This window comes from Tasmannia lanceolata, unplaced genomic scaffold (genome assembly GCF_043159265.1).
Source record: "Tasmannia lanceolata isolate RefF3 unplaced genomic scaffold, GAP_Taslan_0.1 ptg000018l, whole genome shotgun sequence".
Lineage (NCBI taxonomy): Eukaryota > Viridiplantae > Streptophyta > Magnoliopsida > Canellales > Winteraceae > Tasmannia > Tasmannia lanceolata.
Genome location: NW_027518695.1, coordinates 69,798,186 through 69,819,144, shown reverse-complemented (window position 1 = coordinate 69,819,144; position 20,959 = coordinate 69,798,186). Strand labels below are relative to the sequence as shown.

Below are 20,959 nucleotides of genomic sequence, written 5' to 3'. Positions count from 1 at the left end.
TAGTAAATTTTTTTAATGGCAAAATAATCATTTAGGATAGTGATGTTAGTTTATTATTTATGCGCCCCCCTTTAACTTGATTTGGTGTCAAAAAGTAGGGCTGCAACTCGGGTCGGGCGGGTCGGGTCAGGTCGGGTTTTTTTTCGGAAAACCCACGATTACCAAACCCGGCCCTACCCATGATAAATCTCGGGTCGGGTCAGGTCGGGTTTTTTTTCGGAAAACCCATGATTCCCAAACCCGGCCCTACCCATGATAAATCTCGGGTCGGGTTTTTTCACATTGACGCAATTTTTTAAGGAAAACTCTTGTTTGGCAAGGCAACTCAACTCATAGAAGCAGAAATTACACTCACATTACACTTGAATCAAACAATGCTGTAATTACAATCAAACAATGCTGAATCAAAGACTTGAATCAACTCAACTCATAGAAGCAGAAATTACACTCACATACTATAACAGTGGGTGCGTGGATTTTCACTTTTAACTTTTAACTAACAATAGAAAAAAAAATACATACTATAACTTATGTAACTTGGGTCGGGTCGGGTCGGGCCCCTTCAAACCCGGCTCGACCCGAGATTCATGCGGGCTTTTGGATGCTCAACCCGGCTCGACCCGAAACCCATGAAACCTGAACCCAACCCAGGCTATTTTCGGGTCGGGTCGATGCGGGTGGGTCGGGTAAAACCCGGCTCGAGTTGCAGCCCTATCAAAAAGCATTAAAGTCTGCCCACAATTCATGGTACATGCATAATCACAAATATCTCCGATGTTTTTTTTTTAAATATTGCAATATTATGTATTTTTTTTAATAAAATGACAACGTTGCAAAAATAAAAAATAAAAAAAATTCCGAGGTTCTGAAAAATCATCGAGATATCTTTATTTTTTACTGCAAAAATTCCATGATAAATCTGCGATATTAGTTACTGTCCTAATTATTTTTTTGGGAAATGATAAATTAAACCATTTTCTTTACATGGGACACCAACTCCAGTGTACGTGGCAATAAGGGCCGTTGAATCCTTCCCACGTGAAGTACATCAGCCCCTCTGCAGTTATAGATACACTGGAGCTGGCTGTCCCAAGTAAAAAAGAGGGTGGATATATCACTTCTCCCTTTTTAACATTTATATATTTTAAATATTTTAGTTTTTCCAGTTTTTTCTTAATATAAACCCAAAAAATTTATTACCATTAAAAATAAGGGAGATGATGTTTTCACTCCTGCATTATAACGTGATTTGACGTGAACAGTGGGCAACTTTAACGTTTTTTATGTCAAATCACGTTACAAGCACATGCCCCGGCGTGTGAAATATTACTATTCATTAAAAAAAAAAAAAGTAAATCCACAAATGACAAATTTTTTTAAAAATATCCTGAGATACACCCTTTCTGATAAATTCCCCTGAGACAAATGTTTTATGACGGGGAACATAGCCATTTTTTATATGAGAAATTATATGATGCCCGACCGTCAAAATGTAAAGGGCGAAAGGAGACAAAATCTGCTGCCTTGGTTCAAAAACCAAGGAAAAGTAAAAAACAGTACTTTCCCTTGGATTAAAAATCAAGGGAGAGAGGGTTTGTCTCTCTCCGCCCTTTATTCTGACGGTCGGGCATCATATAATTTCTCATTTTATATATACCAAGGCATGTTATATATACCAAGGCATGTGTTGTGACGAGCATGGTGTATTATTGCTTTCATTTAATCAACAAAGATAGTCATTACCAAGATCATTGTGGGGGCTGTCCTAATTAACCATCTAATCCTTGTCCTTTAAATGTACAATTGTTAATTTTGAGCCAAACAATGAGAAAAACTCACCTATTGGATGGTTAGGATTTTTCTATGAATGTTATTTCCAGTAGAACAATACATTTAATTTTGAGGTAAATACAGGATGGCATCCAAACAACATAACTTTGCATCCTTTGAAAGAATGGGATATCATTCAAGCAACATGATAACGATTTCAAGGAAAAATAATTCAGTGTTTTAAAGCGAGATTTGAGGAGGTGGTGAGTGAGGAGAGGATGAGTTTTGGCTGAAAAATAAGGTAAATAAAAATACTATTTAAACAGCATTTTTTCCTTTGTTCCACTCAAGTTTTTCACTAGCTAGCTCTCTACCACTCTTTCACGTTGGATAAAAAATTATTCCATGAATTTTATTTCCATGCAAGCCAAAGATTATATAAATGATCTCAGGCCACGTTTGGATACCCACAAGATTTAGATTTGGATTTAGTTAATATTTTGAACTGGATCAGATCCATAGATTTCCAAATCAGCTGCAACAGTGCAAAAAATTCCGATTTTCAAATCTGTTCTGTGAGACATTATTTGGAAATTGGAAATCAATATTTGTGCCAACTTCCTTCACCGTCGCTGCTCCTCAAAGTTGCACTAGCAGCAGCGAGACATCATCTCTCTTAAAACATGATCATGAAGATGATTGATGTATCCAAAACTCAAATCCAAATCAAAATACAAATGCATGAGGTATCCAAACAAGCCCTCAGTGAATTCCAGAATTTCTAATCGTTTTCTATCTGCATGATCTAAACCATTCATTTATTGGTCCCCACTATAGATAGGCCTTGCCTCGAAATTCTTCTCCAGATATCTAACTCATTTTAGACAATGTAACCTCAAATCTCTCTCTCTCTCTCTCTCTCTCTCTCTCTCTCTCTCTCTCTCTCTCTCTCTCTCTCTCTCTTTCTCATCGGGAAATGAAACCTTAAGAAGCCTTAAGAAGCCTAATTTGGCCCAACCCCAATCCAATCATGTAAAAGCTCAACCCAAATTCCCAAAAAATCGACCCTCGTTTCCCACCTAAGTCCATGGGTGGCTACTCTGAAAAAAATATTCCATGGAATATTAGTGAGGCCAGTTGTCATTTTTTTAGAGATGGAGAGAGACTTAAGGGGCACTGAGGGAGCATGAAAAGCTCATAAAATCTGGAAAACAAAAACCCAATTTTTAATAGGCATTTTCTTTTCACTAATCTTTAGTACTTTTGATGCTATCTCAGCTCGAGCCCGCCCGTCTCACGATTGGGTCCCTGAATATTTCATGGAATAATTTTTCATGGTTACCAAACATGGCCTGTCATTACAGCTTGGAAATGAATCATTGAGAAAAAATTGAGCAAATATCAGGCCTACATTCGAGTGCCACAATAAAACAATAGAAACATTCAAGCAGAGATTCTTTTTTTTTTTTTTTTTTTAGGCCTAAGTCAAGCTTCTCATGAACTACAAAAGGGCTGAACACCTTACAATATGGCAGCAAAACTAATTGGAAAGCTTCTCTGCATTACAAACTATAGTTACATGAAACTAATAATACAAATGAATTACACAATTAGAGAATTTCAATCAGACAAAGAATCTCATTCCTACGAATTTACGCTCCTTTATATTATTTAAATTATAAATAAAAAGTTCATTCCATTAAAATTTTCTGCAAATCACAAGCCTGAAAGTTTGGCAGCTAAGCAGACGATCCGGATCAATGGTTCAAATGCATTTTCATTTTCCATGACAGAGCTCTGTGACTACGATGGCACCGTGATTTGCGCCCATGTCTTCCCATACCATTGTGATCTGCATCCACCTCATGAACCTAATGACAGATTTTAATGTAAATATTAAGATAAAAAAACAAAGCATTTAAATCTTTTTCTTAAATAATGGAAAAATTCATTAGAACAAAAAAAGAAGAGAGCCTGAGATGGTCAATACAAGGAGCAAAAGCACAGAAACAAGAATTTAAATCTTTTTTCTATTTCTCGTTCATCATCAGCTCTCTCGTATCAAAGGTTATCAGAATTTATCTTAATGAGACCATTGCCCTGAAGACTCCCTTTCTTGGTTCAGAACCTCCAGTTCGAGAAGGATCGTGTTCAGAACCTCCAATTCGAGAAGGATCGTGATGTTTAGCAAAAGATTATCCAAGTACTCGAAAAACTGACACAGATGACTCAGTTTGATGAAGATAGAGAGGTCAAGGGAGCAAACTGTTTCCCTGAGGAACAAATATCCATAACCTAGTACATGGAAACTTGACAATTCGTACTTTCAGCCTGCATTATGGGGCAAATTCCAACCAGTGGTTTTTTTTTTTTTTTTTTTGAAAAGCGACATATTTCATTGATATTGAATTAGCAATCGCGACCAGTCGTCCCAGCCTGCTGTTACAACATATTAAGGGTGACCCGGGCACGCCCAAGGTCAATACAAGGGTAATATATTAGAGAAGGATTATAGTAGCCCAAACTCTACAGACTTTCCTTCTAAATTACGGAAAGGCTATTACTTCCATTTCCTCCCTTTGAGCTCCAGCCTTCGCCAAGTTATCTGCCACTTCATTCGCCGATCGTCTACGATGCTCGATCCTCGGGTGGAGCACTCTCATCAGGTCCAATATTTCACCACTTGATCCTGTAACCTCCAAGGTCCCTTGGAGGATCCAGATGCCCAACCAACTGCATTAGTAGAAACCTCTTCGACAATTAAGGGTCGCTGATTATTCTCAAAGGCCCATCTCAAACCAAATAGAAGAGCTCTGATTTCCACCTCATTAGCATCGCAGATACCAACTGGCCCAGAAAAAGTAGCGACTATCGAAGAATTAGAGTTTCTGAACACTCCTCCTATACCAGCTTTCCCCGGGTTACCCAATGAGCAGCCATTGAAGTTAAATTTTAGCCACCCCGGTGGTGGGGGGACCCATGTTGGTTTAGGTTTGGTTCTGATTGCCCCGTCCCAAATGACAGTCCACCAGTTTCTTACAAGATCATCAATTCCATAGGTAAACTGTTTCTTGGCTTTTGTCCAAGAAATTAGTTCGCTTTTAATATCCGCTACTAGACGAGCACAAGTTCTACTTTTTTTCCACAAATATCCTCCTATTTCTTTCCTTCCATACATTCCAAATTATAGCATAGGGAAAGGTCAACCATAGAGCTTTACCAATATCTCCAAAGGGGCCAGCTTGCCAGCCCAGAATCAAATAACTGATTGTTTGAGGGCATACCCAAGACATACCAAAGGCCCCCAACGCCTTTACCCATAGATAGTATGAGTATGGGCAGTGTAACAGAAGATGATCCAGTGATTCCTCATGCTGTGTACAGAGAACGCACATGCTGGCCAAGCTAAAATGTCTCCTCTTTAACCGATCACAAGTATTTAATTTTCGATGAACAACCGTCCATCCGAACGCGACCACCCTTGGAGGTGCTAACGATTTCCATATGCGACTGATTGGAGAGGATTGATTATCATTTAAGGTCGAGAAAAAGGATTTGGCTGTAACGTCACCATTGTGTGTCGGCATCCATATCCTCTCATTCTCCTTAAACTGGGTGCAGTACTTCGACTCCAGTAATGAAAGGAGTCTCTGTAAATCGAGAATCTCCTCCTCCTTCAGGTTCCTCCTTAATCTTATATCCTAGAAGCCCCTGCCTGATTGACCTTCACGCACCAGATAGTCTGACACTGTTGCATCCGGATTGACAGCAATTCGGAATAATCTCAGCATTCCATACTCAGTAGGGATTTCCCACACCAGAGGTCTAACTAGAATCTCACATTCATGCCAGTGCCCACTTTATACCTGATTCCACAATCAAACTCATCTTTGACGGAACATATGGACTTCCATGCTCCCGATCCTTTCCCTCCTGTTAGTTTTTTACTATTCCAATCCCCCCATTCGGATAGTATTTTGCCCCAACTACTCGGTGCCATAGTGCCGATTTTTCTAGCCCATATCTCCAAAGCCATTTACCAAGAAGAGATTTATTCCGCAGTCTGATTTTACCTATCCCAATACCTCTGCTCCTCTTGGGTTGGGTCACCTGCTCCCATTTAACCAGATGTCTCAGCTTTTTTGCTTCACCATCTCCATCCCAAAGGAAATTCCTCTGAATTTGTTTGATTCGCAAAGCAACTTTCACCGGAATCTTATAGAGGGGCATAAAGTAGACCGGCATATTAGACAACGTCGCTTTTATTAGAGTGATTCTGCCCCCAAATGAAATGTACCTCCTCTTCCATGTAGCCAATTTTCTCTCAATTCTTTCTACCACTGGGTCCCACTGGGCAAGAGATGGGATTCCAAACTCTAAGGGAAGGCCCAGATATGACACCGGGAAAGAACCAGCACTACAACCAATTGTCCTTGCAAGCCTCTGGATCTCAGATGGATCCATATTTATACCCAAAAGCATGCTTTTGGTGAAGTTGATTTTTAAACATGAGGAGGCCTCAAACCAGTTGAATATCTTCATAATATTAGGAATAGCTTGAGGGCTATTCTGCAGAAATACCAGTGTATCATCCACAAATTGGAGATGTGTGATTTCCTCGGCATTAGGTCCTGCTTGAAGGCCCCGAATGAGTCCCGAGCTACTTGCTTTAGACAGCAACAGACTAAGAGCCTCGACCACCATAATGAAAAGATATGGGGCTAGAAAATATCCCTCGGCTGCACCATTGATGATTATTGAGAATGAGTTGAAAGATATAAGTGATCTGACCCACATCCTCCATTTTGGACCAAAACCCATCCTTTCTTGAATAGAGTCAAGAAAATCCCAATCCACATGATCGTATGCTTTCTCGATGTCTATCTTGAACAGTAATCCCTCTTGTCCACTCCTCTTGACCGAATCAATTATTTCATTGGCAATGAGGACCCCATCCAATATCTGCCTTGATTCAACAAATGCTCCTTGGAAATGGGAAATAATCCCATCCATGGCCTTTTTCACCCTTCTCGCCAATAGTTTTGCAATGATTTTTGCCACACTGTGCATTAGACTAGTTGGGTGGAAGTCCTTAATCCTAATCACTCTTTTTTCGGGATTAGGGCAATGAAAGTCGCTTTAGCAGCCTCGCTAATGATGCCCCTTTGCTGAAATTCATAAAAGAAGGCTATAATATCCCCCTTGAGAACATCCCAGAACCGTTGGAAGAAGGCCATCGGAAACCATCCGACCCAGGGGCTTTGTCCCCCGCTATTGAAAAAATAGCTTGTTCCACTTCCTCCTCCGAGAAATTCCCATCCAGCAATTGTCTTTGTGCCAGGGTTATAGACTTGAATTGGATCCCGGCCAACTTAGGTCGCCAATCCGAGGCCCTAGAGTACAACCTCGAATAGAACTCCACAATTGCTACTTTAATGGTTGATTGATCTTCTATAATAGAATTCCCATCTTTTAGACAATTTATAGAATTTATTCTCCTTCTCGAATTTGCAGTTCCGTGGAAATACTTTGAATTCCTGTCCCTTGCTTTGAGCCACAAAGCTCGTGATTTTTGTCTCCACCGGGTTTCTTCTCTTCATAAAATCGCGTCATGCTCCTCCAGAAGTTTGAGGAGCACCATTCTGTCCTCTGCTGTTAACATCTCATTCTCCTCCTCGTTTTCTAGCGTAATCAGGCGATTAGAGATCTCCTTACTTTTTATAGGCCCCTCATCCGCTATTTTTTGCCATTCTCTAATTTTATATTTCAACCCCTTCAATTTTTGGCACAATATATAGCCTTTCCAGCCCCTGATTTCACACTCCTCCCACCATTGCTTGACTTTATCATCAAAGCCTGGTATTTCCAAGAGGTCCAAATCAAATCTGAAAGGTCGAGGACCCAGAGAAAACAGAAATATCCAACACCACAATATTGTGAACTGACACCGTTCTTGGGAGCGCCCTCTGAGATAGCAGAGGAAAGCATTCCTCCCATTCTCGAGGAAGAATAACCCTGTCGATTCTACTCATTACCAGCCGATCCTGGTTATTAGACCATGTGAATCTCACTCCGTGACGAGGGAAATCTATCAGTTCATGGTCTTGGATGAAGGCTGAGAAGTTTCTCATGCTAGTAGTAATTCTGGAGTGAGAACTTTTCTCTGATGGGCAATGAATTGTGTTGAAGTCTCCACCAATAATCCACAGTCCCTGCCAATCTTCTCTGATGGTCCTCAGTTCACTCCATAGTTCACTTTTCTCAGAAGCTCTAGCTGGCCCATAGACAGTTGTAAGCATCCACCTCTCATTCCAATCAGAAGAAGAAAAGGTGATCGATATCGAAAATTTCCTCATACACACTACCTCCCGATTAAAGCGGCCTTCTTTCTAGATTACAATTATGCCTCCTGCTGTACCCACAGCGTCTTTTGCTACCCATTCTATCTAATTTCGGCCCCAAGGCTTATTAATAATTGAATTATCTATCCCCATTAATTTTGATTCAATGACAACCACTAAGTCAAACTTATTCTGGATAATAAGATTTTTTTACCGCCCGAGTCTTCCTATCCTCCCTTAAACCCCTGATATTCCAAAATCCTAGCTTCATTGGGAGCGGGGTCCAGGACTCCCAAAAGCTTCACCGTTCTCCTAGACAAGAATTCCCCGTTGTTGCCGCCCAAAGGAACAGCACCCACTTTCCCAAAACTGAATATGGCCTTTTCCCTAGAAGCTTCCTTGATAAATATCTCCCCTAGTGTTTGATTAGATCTCTTCCCCTGATTTGCTAGGCTTGCCGAGGGTAAGGGTAAGGCTGTCAAATCACTCCCCTTAGCAGTATTCGATGCTTCCTTCCAAGTCTGATGATGTCCGGTCTAGAGACTGCTTTAACCGGTCCTGTCAGAGCTTTTGAAATTTGAAAGTTCTTTCTCGGCCCACAAAGGGGGCATGGGATCTTATCCACCCTAGATCATATTACCAGGCTGCCACGTGGCAAAGAACCAACTGTCATCTTCTCAAAAGCCGGCGAATCATCGGAGGGTGAAATCACAGATAACACCGACGACTTGTGCTCCTTTGAAACCATAGCTTGATTCGGAACCTCCAAATGGAGTAAGGATGGCCAATTGCTTTCTTACGGCGAGGGAGGATCTACCGGCTCTTCTGCATTCCTAATGGGATCGCGAATCTGGTCTCTGCTCACATTTTGGGGAAAAAGACCTCAACACCTATTTTGAACAGCGAATCTTGTACTTAGAGGTCCACAAATGGCATCCTACACTTCCATTCTGGTGCAAGAATTTTTGCCGACGCATATCTCATACAATCAGGGTGGTGCCCTTTTATATCTGTTTCAAGGACTACACCAAAACTCACCCCCAAAGCTTCTACTGTTGAAATAGCCCATGCATGAAGAGGAATTCCTAGGAACTTGACCCAGATTGCTTTAGACCCCTGTTGATAGTCCTTATTCCAAGCTCTAAGGGATAACAATTGGCTTCCACACGCGTTCCCCCCCATCTGCAGTAATCCGGATGCCATACTCTCCTCTTCAAACATAAAGAGGACCTTGTTGGAAGCAAGTATGGAAGGTTTAGGGAGAGATGGGATATCCCAAAACCATTTGGCCCATTTCCAGAGATATTCCAGGTTCCACTCATACTGTTTAGGCCTCCCGATTAAGCATGAAAGCAAAATCTGCTTCCTCTCATCGATTTCTTCTCCAGTTACTAATATAATCAGTGCTCCATTTCTATAAATAAATGAGGTCTTTCCAGAGTCTGGCCAAACCTTTACCACCTCCAGGCTACAGTGGTTTAGGGGTTCACCTTTAGGTTTAGGAGACAAAGATCGTCCACCAGACCTTTTCGCAATACATCTTCTACACGCCTTGCACCATTTAAAGTTCATATACCTACGTCTTTTACAATTCCAGTCCCCCAGCCTTGGATCTTGGCTGTCTTTAAACGTCATCTTGTTCCTTGATACCTTAATCCTGGAGTAGGAAATCGAGAAGGGCTTGGGCCCTAAGAGAACGAAAGGATCAAGAAGGTCTTGGGCCCTCACAACGTCGGAGATATTTGCCGGATAGACCTCAATTCATTCCCACTAGTGGTTTTACACTCAACTTAGTAACATAATTTGTCAAGTTGACTTCATTAGAAGAAAACCAGGGCAAAATTATGGGGGTAAAATTGGTTTTCTTAGTACCCAAAGATGCTTATTGAATACTCAAGAAATTCAAAATCAAATGACCCAGATTGAGGAATTGAAAAGTTGAACAATCAGAAGGACTTGACTGAGAAATCAAATGAGTTGTGTTGCTCGGTTGTTGGACCCTCATCAAGTTTCAAGTTTTTAAACTAAGACAAACAAGGAAAGCGCGAAGTTTGAATAGAGAATAACACAGTAAAAAAAGTGGCAGCTTAACACCACTGCAATTCCTTATAGAGGATTAAGAGACTAACGGTCCTGCACATACAATAAAAAGGGAGTGTTCTAATCATGAACTACTTACCATAGTTTTGATGCACCATTGTGAACTTATGAATGACCTTTATTATAGCACCATATTTCATGGATTTCAACATCCCCATATGCCTACAACACAGAAAATAAGGTCGCAATATCATTAAATGTAAAAACAATTCAATGAAACATATATGAAATGGTGATTAATGGATGCATTGCTTTTGAAAAGAAAAATGTAAATGTAAAAAGATTATTAAACTCCCAACTAATGGAAAGGACAGAACCCATTTTCCTATCAATTACATAATAACAATTGACATCGGATTAAAAAACTATACAACTCAGAGAAAATTCAATTTGAGACATCAAGAGAAATGGAAAAGAAAAAACAATGAAAGATAACCACGTAAAACTTGTATCCCTTTATACAATACCAATTTCATAGAAAAACTAAAATTTCTAATATATATGCTGTGCCACAAAGGATGAGGACTTACACAATTTCTGTGTATCGCATTCTCCATGCAGGAAATCCTAAATGGCATCTGGCTGCTCCATATATTAGGAGCAGATTAGGATCTGGTCCTCCGCAACCTAAATTCAGATTAAAACAATGTCTAGATAAGTATGTTAAAAGATCTCAATCAAATTATCTGACATAAGGAGGCGGGTGAGGAGGGAACTATAAGCATTTCCACAATATAAAAAGGCTACTGATATTGGCACTACCACATTTTAATAATTGCACAAATTCAGCTTGTCTTTTCCTTTTTAATTGGCTTGTGAGAGCTTTTTTGGAACTGTAATATCCTCTGACAGCTCTTTAAATGATATAAGACAAGGTGAGTTAGTGCACTTATCAAAACATGGTTGTGCTGATATCATTTCCCTATAAAGAAAGCAATTTGGGGTGGTAGGGATGCAACTCGGGCCGGGTTCAACCCGAACCCGTCGGCTGCAACCCGAAAAAAAGGTCGGATTGAGTTCGGGTTCGGGTTGCGTTTTCCAAACCTGGGTTGAGTTCAGGTCGGGTTTGGGTTGAGCAACCCGACCCGAGTGAAACCCGACATTTTTTATCAAAAGTATTTTTTTAAGCCTAAAAACTCAGGGGGGGGGGGGGGGGGGGTTGCAGGGCAATATGAATGAGACAGGATGCAAATCGGACAAGGGGAAACATACCCACTTCTTTAAGTGCATTGTCCATATCCGCTTCTGTAAAGACAGGCTCAATCTGATTTCCACCTAAACTAGTGGCGTTTAAGTACTTTGAACAAAGAAAGTTAGCAGCTTTAGCAGCACCTTCTTTCCCATCAGAGATTGAAAGAAATTCCAATGTCATTTTCTCTTGATTGAGATTATTAGCCTTTTTATCAGCTTCCTGCAGAAGGTACTAATTGAATGAAAATTTCAGCTTCAAAGAGACAATCAGTGAGGTATAAAATATAATGAAACGAGAAACAATATCTGCACTCCTTTTGAGAATGAAAATTTCAACACTTTTATAATTGGCAGTTGATAGGTTTTTGGGAAGGGGACTGATATCTGCACGGCCATATTTTGATAATGGGACAAATCAACTTTACGGTTTTTTAACCAGCTGTCAAAAGCTATTGCAATTCTAAAAAAGCTCTCAGCAGTCAATGTAAGACAAAGTGAGTCATCCCATCATGGTCATGCAATTATCAGTCCCCTTTAAGGAATTGCACAACTTCAAACAGCTAATTAGAAAAAAGTGTAAAATAAGGAGAGGGTTTCTATTATTAAAACAACAGAGCGTGGATACCATCTCCCAAAGGACAAAAGATACTATGCAAATCAGGAGTTGCAAGTTACAATGTAAAAATACCTCCCATGGTTTAGTATTAGTCAAATTCTTCAGAAGCATTTCCTTATTTTGCTTTAGCACACCTAAAACACCAGGTATAATGACAATGGATACTCAGCATGAGAATAACCCACTTAGGCTAGATAACTGCTTTCTAAAACACATAGGTTTTAAATGTAGGCCGAAATAGACCGAAATTTTGGATTTCGGCCAGGAACGACACCCAAAAGTACAGAGAATCAGTGTCAGCCTAGATTTCTGAAATTTCTGCCAAATTAATTTTTTAATTTTTTTAACAAAATTTCCACTGTTTTGCCTCAAAATTTGAAAATTTCAGAAAATGACGAAATTTGATTTTTTTTTAACCGAATTTTTTTGGCTTCAGTTGTGGCCAAAACTGACACCGAAACCAAAATTTCAATCCTTGTCGTCTCATCAGTTTTGAGATGTTGCAACAAAATAAAGGATTTGGCTATATTGATGTGCCAATCACTTCCCTAACATTATTCAGAATTCTCTTGAAAAGATGGCATTACTATTAGGATTAACTCATGGATTCTTACCCTCCATATCATAAAGGCTGACGTGTGTCACACCGATTGCAGATAACCATTGCAGAAGCTTGATAATTCTTGAAGTAAGAACAGCTTCCTCACTGTCCACAACAATGGCTAGGTATCGAAGCTTATTTAATTGCAAGACTTTGTACCTCTGAGATAAAATACTTGAGATGAGATAACTTTCAAGTGTATTAGCTATAAATAGAACCATATGCACAGTGCTAATCACTAGATGAAGTAAACGCCAGCATAATCCCAGCATAAAACTCGATATCCTGAATCTTCGGAAACCCTGCACATTTCACAAACCAAAAAAGCATCCATCTCAAACTTTATGAAATATGCAATTAGTCCCATCCTAAACTTGTGTGCGTGCGTGCGTGTGTGTTATCTTCACCCATGTTCATCATTGTATTTGATATTACAAAACACCCAGATGATCCAGAAAAAAAAAAAGAACTGAAAAATAAAAGATAGCATGTAGCATTTCTATACTCTCCAAAAGGAAACCACTCAGCATGTTACTCTTCTTACAAGGTCCTTTGGTTTGGCCAAGAATTGTGAATCTTAGAGCTGAGGTCTGCAACCAGTCATATATGTAGATGATGCAATCAGAAAACAAAGGATCCTCTAGATTGATAAAAAAAAACTTCTGAGAGGCAAAAAAAATTCTTCAGAATATCTGTGATTCTCATTCTGGAACTCCAGAATCACTTCGATGGATTCCTCATTCTCTGAAGTGCTCCCAGAAACAGAATCATGTTTGGTAATTCACATCTAAGAACCACTTTTCTGTTCCCCACATCTAAGAATCACTTTGCTGTTCTTTGGTGTGAAACAACCAGTTACTCCAAAAGCTTAAGCTGATGGAGATGGTGTATTTAATCTTTTATACTTTTAACACCCCCCCTCACGTGTGGCCCCTCTTTCTAGGGTTGGCCTACATGTGGCACATGTGGCTCCTCTTTTGGGTCTGGCCATTGCAGGTGGATTTCTGCTATCAAGGAGGTTGGAATTCGGGACCTTTGACTCTGATACAATGTGAAACAACCAGTTACTCCAAAAACTTATTATGATGGAGGTGACGTTAATTGCAGGAAATATGTGCCATGTGAATTCAAACTTCACAGGGAGGATCAAACTTCACCCTCGTATTTTGAATTTAGCAACACAATGCGCATACAAAGGACGCATTGAATTTCACCCATATATGACACTGATGCCAATAGGAAAATATGCTTCAAATCTTATACCAGCAAATCTGTTATAGTAGCTACAATTAGCATCTTCCTTTTCAAAGAAACTCGATCAACTATCTTGTTATTTCCACGAATGTAACGGGAACAAAAGACTTTAATATTATGTCTTTAGCCATGGACGTCAATAATCAACAACAATACAAGTGGGTTTACTGAAAATGAAACACAGAAGAAATAACAAAGCAGTCTACAAGTTTTCGCTAATTCATAAAAGGCCATGTTTCATATTTTAGTAAAAAAATCTTCGCAACTCAACTCAACTCAACTAAGCCTTTGTCCCAAGCTAGTTTTCTATCTTCGCAAATTCGAAAAATTGAAAATAGAAAACTACCAGTAACAATGAAACTACTACTAAGTAAAAAATTGACACTAAACTACCAACTATTTTCCAATGCCAAACCTATCAGTAAAACATTCGTTTTTTTTTAACGAAATCAATAGATACTGATGGCTACTCCAGGATGAAGTTACGCCCTTCAAAATTTATTGTCCACATAAAAGGCATCAGATTCATGTCAAGATGGATGGGAACAGCTAAGTCCCAGCTTACAATATGCCGTAATCTATTTGTAAAGAGTATAGATGTTTTAGAAACAAGTACACTATCTTGAGATCACCAAGTCCAACACCAGGTTCACTAGTGCCTAATACACACACCTACTGATGTGAAAGTAACATAGCATCATCCCACTTTCCCAAGAAAGAACTTTGTCACAATCTATCCTTTCTGTCCAATCCCACACTATACACTCATTGAGCTTCACCAATCCAAACCCATAGGCCTGATATCCATTTGGTTTAAAAGAAGAATGCTGTTGGTGGATAAAAAACTATTACAGTTAAAGCTAAATATACAATTTGATAGACAGTTTAGAGTCTAGACATGCATATAAGCCTCCAAGCAGGTAAAATAGCAGTGATTGGAGATGAAATTTTGCTAATCAGAGAGAACTGGATGTGAAGGCTTCCACTAGTTGAAATACAGGGGGGATAATGCACAGAGAGAGAAGTTTTGAGTAGTCTTGACTCTTGAGACCCATATAGATTCTGCAACATGCTTTGAGGACCAATTGGACAAGATCTCGAATGGTGACTCAATGGGAACACATTTTTGTACATCATTGAGACTCAGCATAGGATCCATAGCGAGTCATCATATTGGTTAACAACCATGCTTCTAGAATCTCTGAAATGCTGCAACACTAAAAAAATTGAAGAATTGCAAACATACAGGTAGCACATTAGAACAAACATGGAATGACTTAGTTGTTAGATTCCACATATGGCTATAGTTAAAATAAAGACTTAGTGGGTGAGAAAGCAGCCACCCAGCAACCAATGTCATTCCTCTCCTCACTCTTTGTGGAGTTTATTGCACAGTAAAGGAAAAGAAAACCGCATTGAATACGAGAATCAGGTACATCAGGGCCATTTGCGTCCACCGACCTCGAGGAGCCATAAGTGGGCGTTACCAGCTTACCACTCATAAAACTCCCTCTCCCCCCCCCCCCCCCCCCCCCCTCCATCTCTCTCCATCTCTCTCTCTCTCTCTCTCTCTCTCTCTACACTTCCCGCATACAACTATTCTTTTGTGAAAGAATCAACTAGCCATTTAATCATTCACTGGACACTGGCAAGAAAAGTCTCTTCTTTCTTCAATTGCTTTGGCATCCATAGGGTGTTGTTTTTTAAAAAAAATTTTAAAAAGAATAATAACATCCATTGGGTGTTGTTGGAAACTACTTTAAAGCTATTGGGCTCTCTCCTAGCACCCTTCCCTCCCCTTGTCTCGACCTCATTGTATTGGACTCTTCGCGTCATTGCTTTGTTAGATTGTAATTTCTTTTTCTTTTTTCTTTTCTTGTATTCTGGTAGGGGTCCTGCCTAACCCCTGCTTACCAATAAAAAAAATTATTTTAAAGCTATTTGCTTGTCAGCATTTTGGCGAAAGTGGCAAGATCTTTTGGAAGATCAATACAGATCCAGTTATTTGGGGCTTACATGGAAGCAACTTCGTGGTATTAACCCATCCCTTGTTCATTGGGTAGCTTCAGTAGTTTTTCAGATCCTTTTTTTTTTTTGGAAAAATGACATTTTATTGATTTCAAGTAAGGTTAGTCAGGGACAAGTTGTCCCCCGACTTACAATACCAAAGATGCTTTCAGACGACCCCTTACAAAATCAATGGGTTTTAAGATAATGATACAATAAGAGTAGATTCCCGCAGGATCCCTTCCTTAGCCAAAGAGTCTGCCGCCTCGTTTGCAGATCTCCTTCGATGTTCTAGCTTCGGCTTCAATAGACTCATTAGACTTCTGCAATCAAACCTTGGATCCTCCAAGGTCCCTTTTGATTGCTTGATGCCCAGCTTACTGCATTGGCTGAATCACTTTCCACTATTAGCAGACTGAGAGCATGCTCATGGGCCCATCCCAATGTAGTTTTCGGGTCTTTAGTTGAGGGCATTTACCATTACTGCAAGGATATTGCTTGGAGCCACTCACGTAAGAACAAGGTGATCGCTAGATGGTTTTCTCTGCCTATGAATTGTCTCAACCTTAATTTGAAGGCAGTTCTAATGGAAATTTGATTCCCGTGGGCACAAGTAGTACACCTAGAGATGATTGTGGCATGCTTGTTAAGGCTTTCTCTTGAACAATCGGCATCAAAGATTTCAATGTGGCTGAAACAATTGCTCTTCTCCCTAGGCTTCGAATCCCTAGAGTGGAAATCTCTGGATCTCTATTGCTGGAAGGCGACTCTTACAATGTCATTTATTGGGCACTATGTGGAATCCATGATCATGGGGGTTGGCCAGTACTACAATAGCTATTATAGAGACCAAATTAGGGAGATAGATCCTATTCTTTACGCACATTCATATGAGCACAAATGAAATGGAGGGTTGTCTTGCTAGGGAGGCAATTGAGAGCCAAATTAGGGAGATAGATCCTGTTCTTTACGCTGTTTTCAATTGTCTTTATGTTTATTGTTGTATGGGGCTATTACAGACCTCTTTTCTTTTGTATTCCCTCTCTTTTAATAGTCTTTTTTTTGGTGTGGTTTCTGAGCTCTAGCTCAGCCTGAGCTAGAGCTTAGAATACACCATCTCCCATAGTAGTTTGACTCATCCAACCCATTAATTTTACACTACCTCACATAGATAGGATGTTCCTAACAAACCAGCTCCATACCATAATCCTAACCATCCGATCTATAGGACCATAATTTCTAGCCATCCATTCTAAACCTCCACAAATCATAACCCTAACCATAACCCTAAGCATAACCTATAAACTAAGTGGGTTGGATGACTCAGCCAACTATGGGAGTAGTGGTTTCTGAGCTCTAGCTCAAGCTGAGCTCGAGCTCAGAAACCTTTTCCTAATATATATATATATATATATATATATATATATATATATATATATATATATATATAGAGAGAGAGAGAGAGAGAGAGAGAGAAGATTTCCTACACACTAGTGGAGATAAGTTATCTACACACCAGCTTAAAATACAGTGGGGACCACATTGTTTGGGTGATCCAAAGCATTCATTTCACTGGTCCTCACATAGATAGGGTGTGCCCAAAAAATCAGCTCCATAGGATCATTCTAACCATTCAAAAAGTGGAGGAAAAAATGGACAGATTTGTGAAGGTTTATACACATCCATTTTACCGCCACAAATCGTAGGGTTGGGATGATCCTATGGAGCTGATTTTTTGGGCACACCCTATCTATGTGAGGGCCAATCAAATGAATGCTTTGGATCACCCAAACAATGTAGCCCCCACTGTATTTGAAGCTAGTATGTAGAAAACTTATCTACACTAGTGTGTAGAAACCGTTTTCTCATATATATATATATATATATATATATATATATATATATAGAGAGAGAGAGAGAGAGAGAATTATATTGGGTTAGAATGATGAAATTCAGTAGTTGGTGAATGCAAAACATTGGTTTTCCACACACTTGTGAACTGCATAAATCTCACGAAAGTTGTTTCTATTTCGACTCTATTTTTGCCTGTTCTTTTAGGTACAACATATGACCGAGTCTATGAAGAATTTTCCTTCTACTGATATGCTTTGCATCCCTCAGAAGACATACAACTGCAGCATTGCTCTTGGCATTTTTTACATTTACAAGCTCCCCATTTGCAATTGGATGCATATGTTAAACTCAAACTACTTTTATCACTTTCCGTTATTAGATCTTTCTCTAACATTTAAGACCACAACATACATGAGACTAACCTAACTCCAAAAATAAAGAAGATTGCCATCCAAAAGTAGTCCCTATGAAGCATATACCAGTTGATCTTCAAACATGCACCAGTACAATGCCTCCCTACTTTCAGATAATTTAGTTTAAAATCCTTTGCAGTGCTCGATTCATAATGAAATCACATTAAGAGAAGAAAAAAATACTAAATTAATTCTGACTAAGAAATGTGAAGGATTACATGCAAAAAACTTGAACATATGAAGTACATGACTATCCAATCGAATCCAAAGAAGATACTAAAAATAAGAATTCAAAACTTTACAAATTCATTGATAGGATAATCACAAAAGTAAAGATGTCCAAAAGCATAAAGATAACAACAGCAACTTTGTGAATTCTTCTTTTAAATTCTTGTAACTATAAAACATAAATAAGTTCATGACTAAATTCATCTTCTGCCTTCACATAATAATTGAATGGTAACAGCCAATTATTTTTCAAGCCCAACATTGAAGAAAGCAAATTCAGTAACAAAAGTAACACTAAATTAAGTACAGAAAGTAAAAAATGGGTTTAGAGTTCAGTGTCTAACACCAATTATGATAACAGGGTCATCATAATTTATGCAACTGTCTACTTTTTGCCTATCTGAGAAGAAATTAAACCAGAAAAAAATATATATATGAAAAACTGTACGAAAGTCTCGTAATCTAAGATAAGGAAGATAGCTGGTGATTTCTACTGTCCTCCATAAATTGGCCAGCCTTCAAATCTTGGGAGAAACTCATTCCTAATCTAGGCAAAAACTCCCAAAAAATATAGAACAAATCGACCAACCACATTTTAGTTTAAGAAAGATCAGATTACCGCTACCTAACTTCAAAACAATATGGCATGCAGGACCTCTTGAAGTGAATTATGTGCCACTGAAACTGATGCTTAAGATGTTGAAACACTAAAAGAATGCAGTGAAATTTTTTTATGGATCTGTAGTTCTTACTTAAAAGGGGGGGAAACAAAGCAGAAGTGGGAAAGCCGAGAAGAATTAGAAAACAGATACCCTATTTGTAACTGTGTGGATAAGGCAGAGGAAGAGAAAAACTCAAAGACATGTTTGGATCTAGGGAAAAGAAAATTATGAAAAATAATATTTCCCTGGAAACCTTTTTATTGATTTTTTTTTTCTTCAGTTTGGTTCACATCCTTTAATTTTTTGGAATTTTAAATTCTACTGAGTTTTCATGGAAAATTATCTATTAAGCGCAGGAAAGTTACTTGAACTTAGATGATTAGGATCATCCAAAGGAGGAGATTTTTAAGACACATGAATCTATAAAATGCCTAGGAGGAAGAGAAGAATCTGCTCGATAGAACAGAAAAATTATAACTTGCAAAGAAAAATAAACTCATTTCTTTTGGGCATTTCATCGAACGGGTGGTATCTGTTGACAAAAATGGGGAAATAGGTCCTCTACAACCACAAAATCAACAAGAGTCCTAAAAATCTGTGACTGGAAAAGAGAAATGCCAACAAGATGCAACCAAAAATCAACAACAACAAAAGGTTTCTCGAGAAAATCCGCATACAAAGGAAAAAAACAAGAACTAAAAGGAAAACGAAAAAAGAAAAATAAATCAAAGATTTCAACATGATACCAATACATGCCGAATGCCTTCTCTTGAATCCTCCGCCATTAGCCCAATCGGCAAAAGTGCAAAATCCTCCAAAACGGGTAACCTAGAAAACGATATCCAGCGTTGCCAATCCAGAAAACCTGGCCACCGGCAAACGGCAACCCCACCTACGCTGCAGGATAAAAATCCGACCAACTCAGGAACAGAGATTGGAAGCTTCTTTCATAGGATTAAAAGAACAAAAACACCAAAAATTCGAAGGTTTCTAAGGCTCTGTTCACTTGCGTTCTCGGGAAATCGAATCCCGGGAAAACACCCCCCCCTTTTTATTTCAGAAAGCTAAAATGAGGGTGTTCACTTATTTTCCTCGGAAAATAACATAATCTAGGTGGAAAATGAAATAAATGGCAAATAATGACATGGATATCTCTTTTCCCACAAGAGTGGGAAACCAAATCCCACTAATTTGGTGCGATTTGGTTTCCCAGGAAAAGAAACTCGTGTGTTGTGAAACAAGAAGGCGAGAGAAAAAAAAAATAACGGGCAAGAGGGACTTCTCCTGGCTCGTTTCAACGTGGGTTTTTCCCTCCTCGACCAGTGTGGGTTTCCTCCTCAGAATATCAAGTATGAGTTTCTTCTTTCTTTTTTAAATTAATATGAGTTAGGGTTCTTGGGGTTTTTTGCGTGGAAGAAGAAGATAATGGTGGGTTTAGAAATGAGTTTCTTGGCTGGAAAAAGAAGACAATAGTTGGGGTTTAGAAATGGGTTTCTTGGCTGAAAGAAGAAGATAATGATTAGGGTTTAGAAATGGGTTTCATGGCTGGAAGAACAAGATCATGGGTTTGATTTCAGCTTTTTAGGGTTATTGTCTTTTGCCTAATTCTTAGCAAAGATGGCAGAAGGGAAGCCCAAAAAAAATCTATGATTTTAGCTTATTCTCCATCGTAATGTAGCTAAGATGGCAGAAGGGAAGCCAAAAAATATAGAAGAGGAAGAAGACGATGGAAATTTCAGCTGTTTTTTTGCTTTAGCTTCTATTATGCTATCACAGATAATTTTCATGGTAGATGGAGGTTTTGATTTCGATTGGCTCTTTGAAGAAGGTTAGAAACCCAACCAATCGACACTGTAATTTGCTCTGTGAAGGAGGGTTTGATAAAACCTTCCTCAAGCGACAATGTAATTTGTGGAGTAAAC

At 39.1% G+C, this 20,959-nt stretch overlaps 1 protein-coding gene across 2 annotated transcripts; it reads right to left on the bottom strand.

Annotated features, from left to right (window-relative positions):
- Nucleotides 1-3,269: 3,269 nt before the first annotated feature.
- On the bottom strand, nt 3,270-20,679 carry LEW1 (Undecaprenyl pyrophosphate synthetase family protein). Of its 2 annotated transcripts, none has more exons than XM_077360892.1 (7): nt 19,784-20,679; nt 12,633-12,921; nt 12,091-12,152; nt 11,424-11,634; nt 10,742-10,838; nt 10,291-10,373; nt 3,270-3,641 (listed from the first exon to the last, which is right to left on the bottom strand). In XM_077360892.1, exons 1-7 carry the CDS (start codon nt 19,820-19,822, stop codon nt 3,634-3,636), a joined length of 789 nt encoding a protein of 262 aa, XP_077217007.1. In that variant the 5' UTR covers nt 19,823-20,679; the 3' UTR covers nt 3,270-3,633. The 2 variants fall into 2 exon arrangements, with proteins under 2 accessions (XP_077217007.1, XP_077217008.1); XM_077360893.1 differs by having other exon boundaries at nt 11,424-11,622; nt 19,784-20,664.
- Nucleotides 20,680-20,959: the final 280 nt, after the last annotated feature.

Coding starts and splice junctions, on each gene's coding strand:
- LEW1 (XM_077360892.1), bottom strand. CDS start 19,822: ATGGCGGAGGATTCAAGAGAAGGCATTCGGCATGTATTG. Junction 10,839..11,423: donor CAATGCACTTAAAGAAGTGG/GTATGTTTCCCC, acceptor ATCTGAATTTAG/GTTGCGGAGGACCAGATCCT. Junction 10,374..10,741: donor ATGCGATACACAGAAATTGT/GTAAGTCCTCAT, acceptor TCTGTGTTGTAG/GCATATGGGGATGTTGAAAT.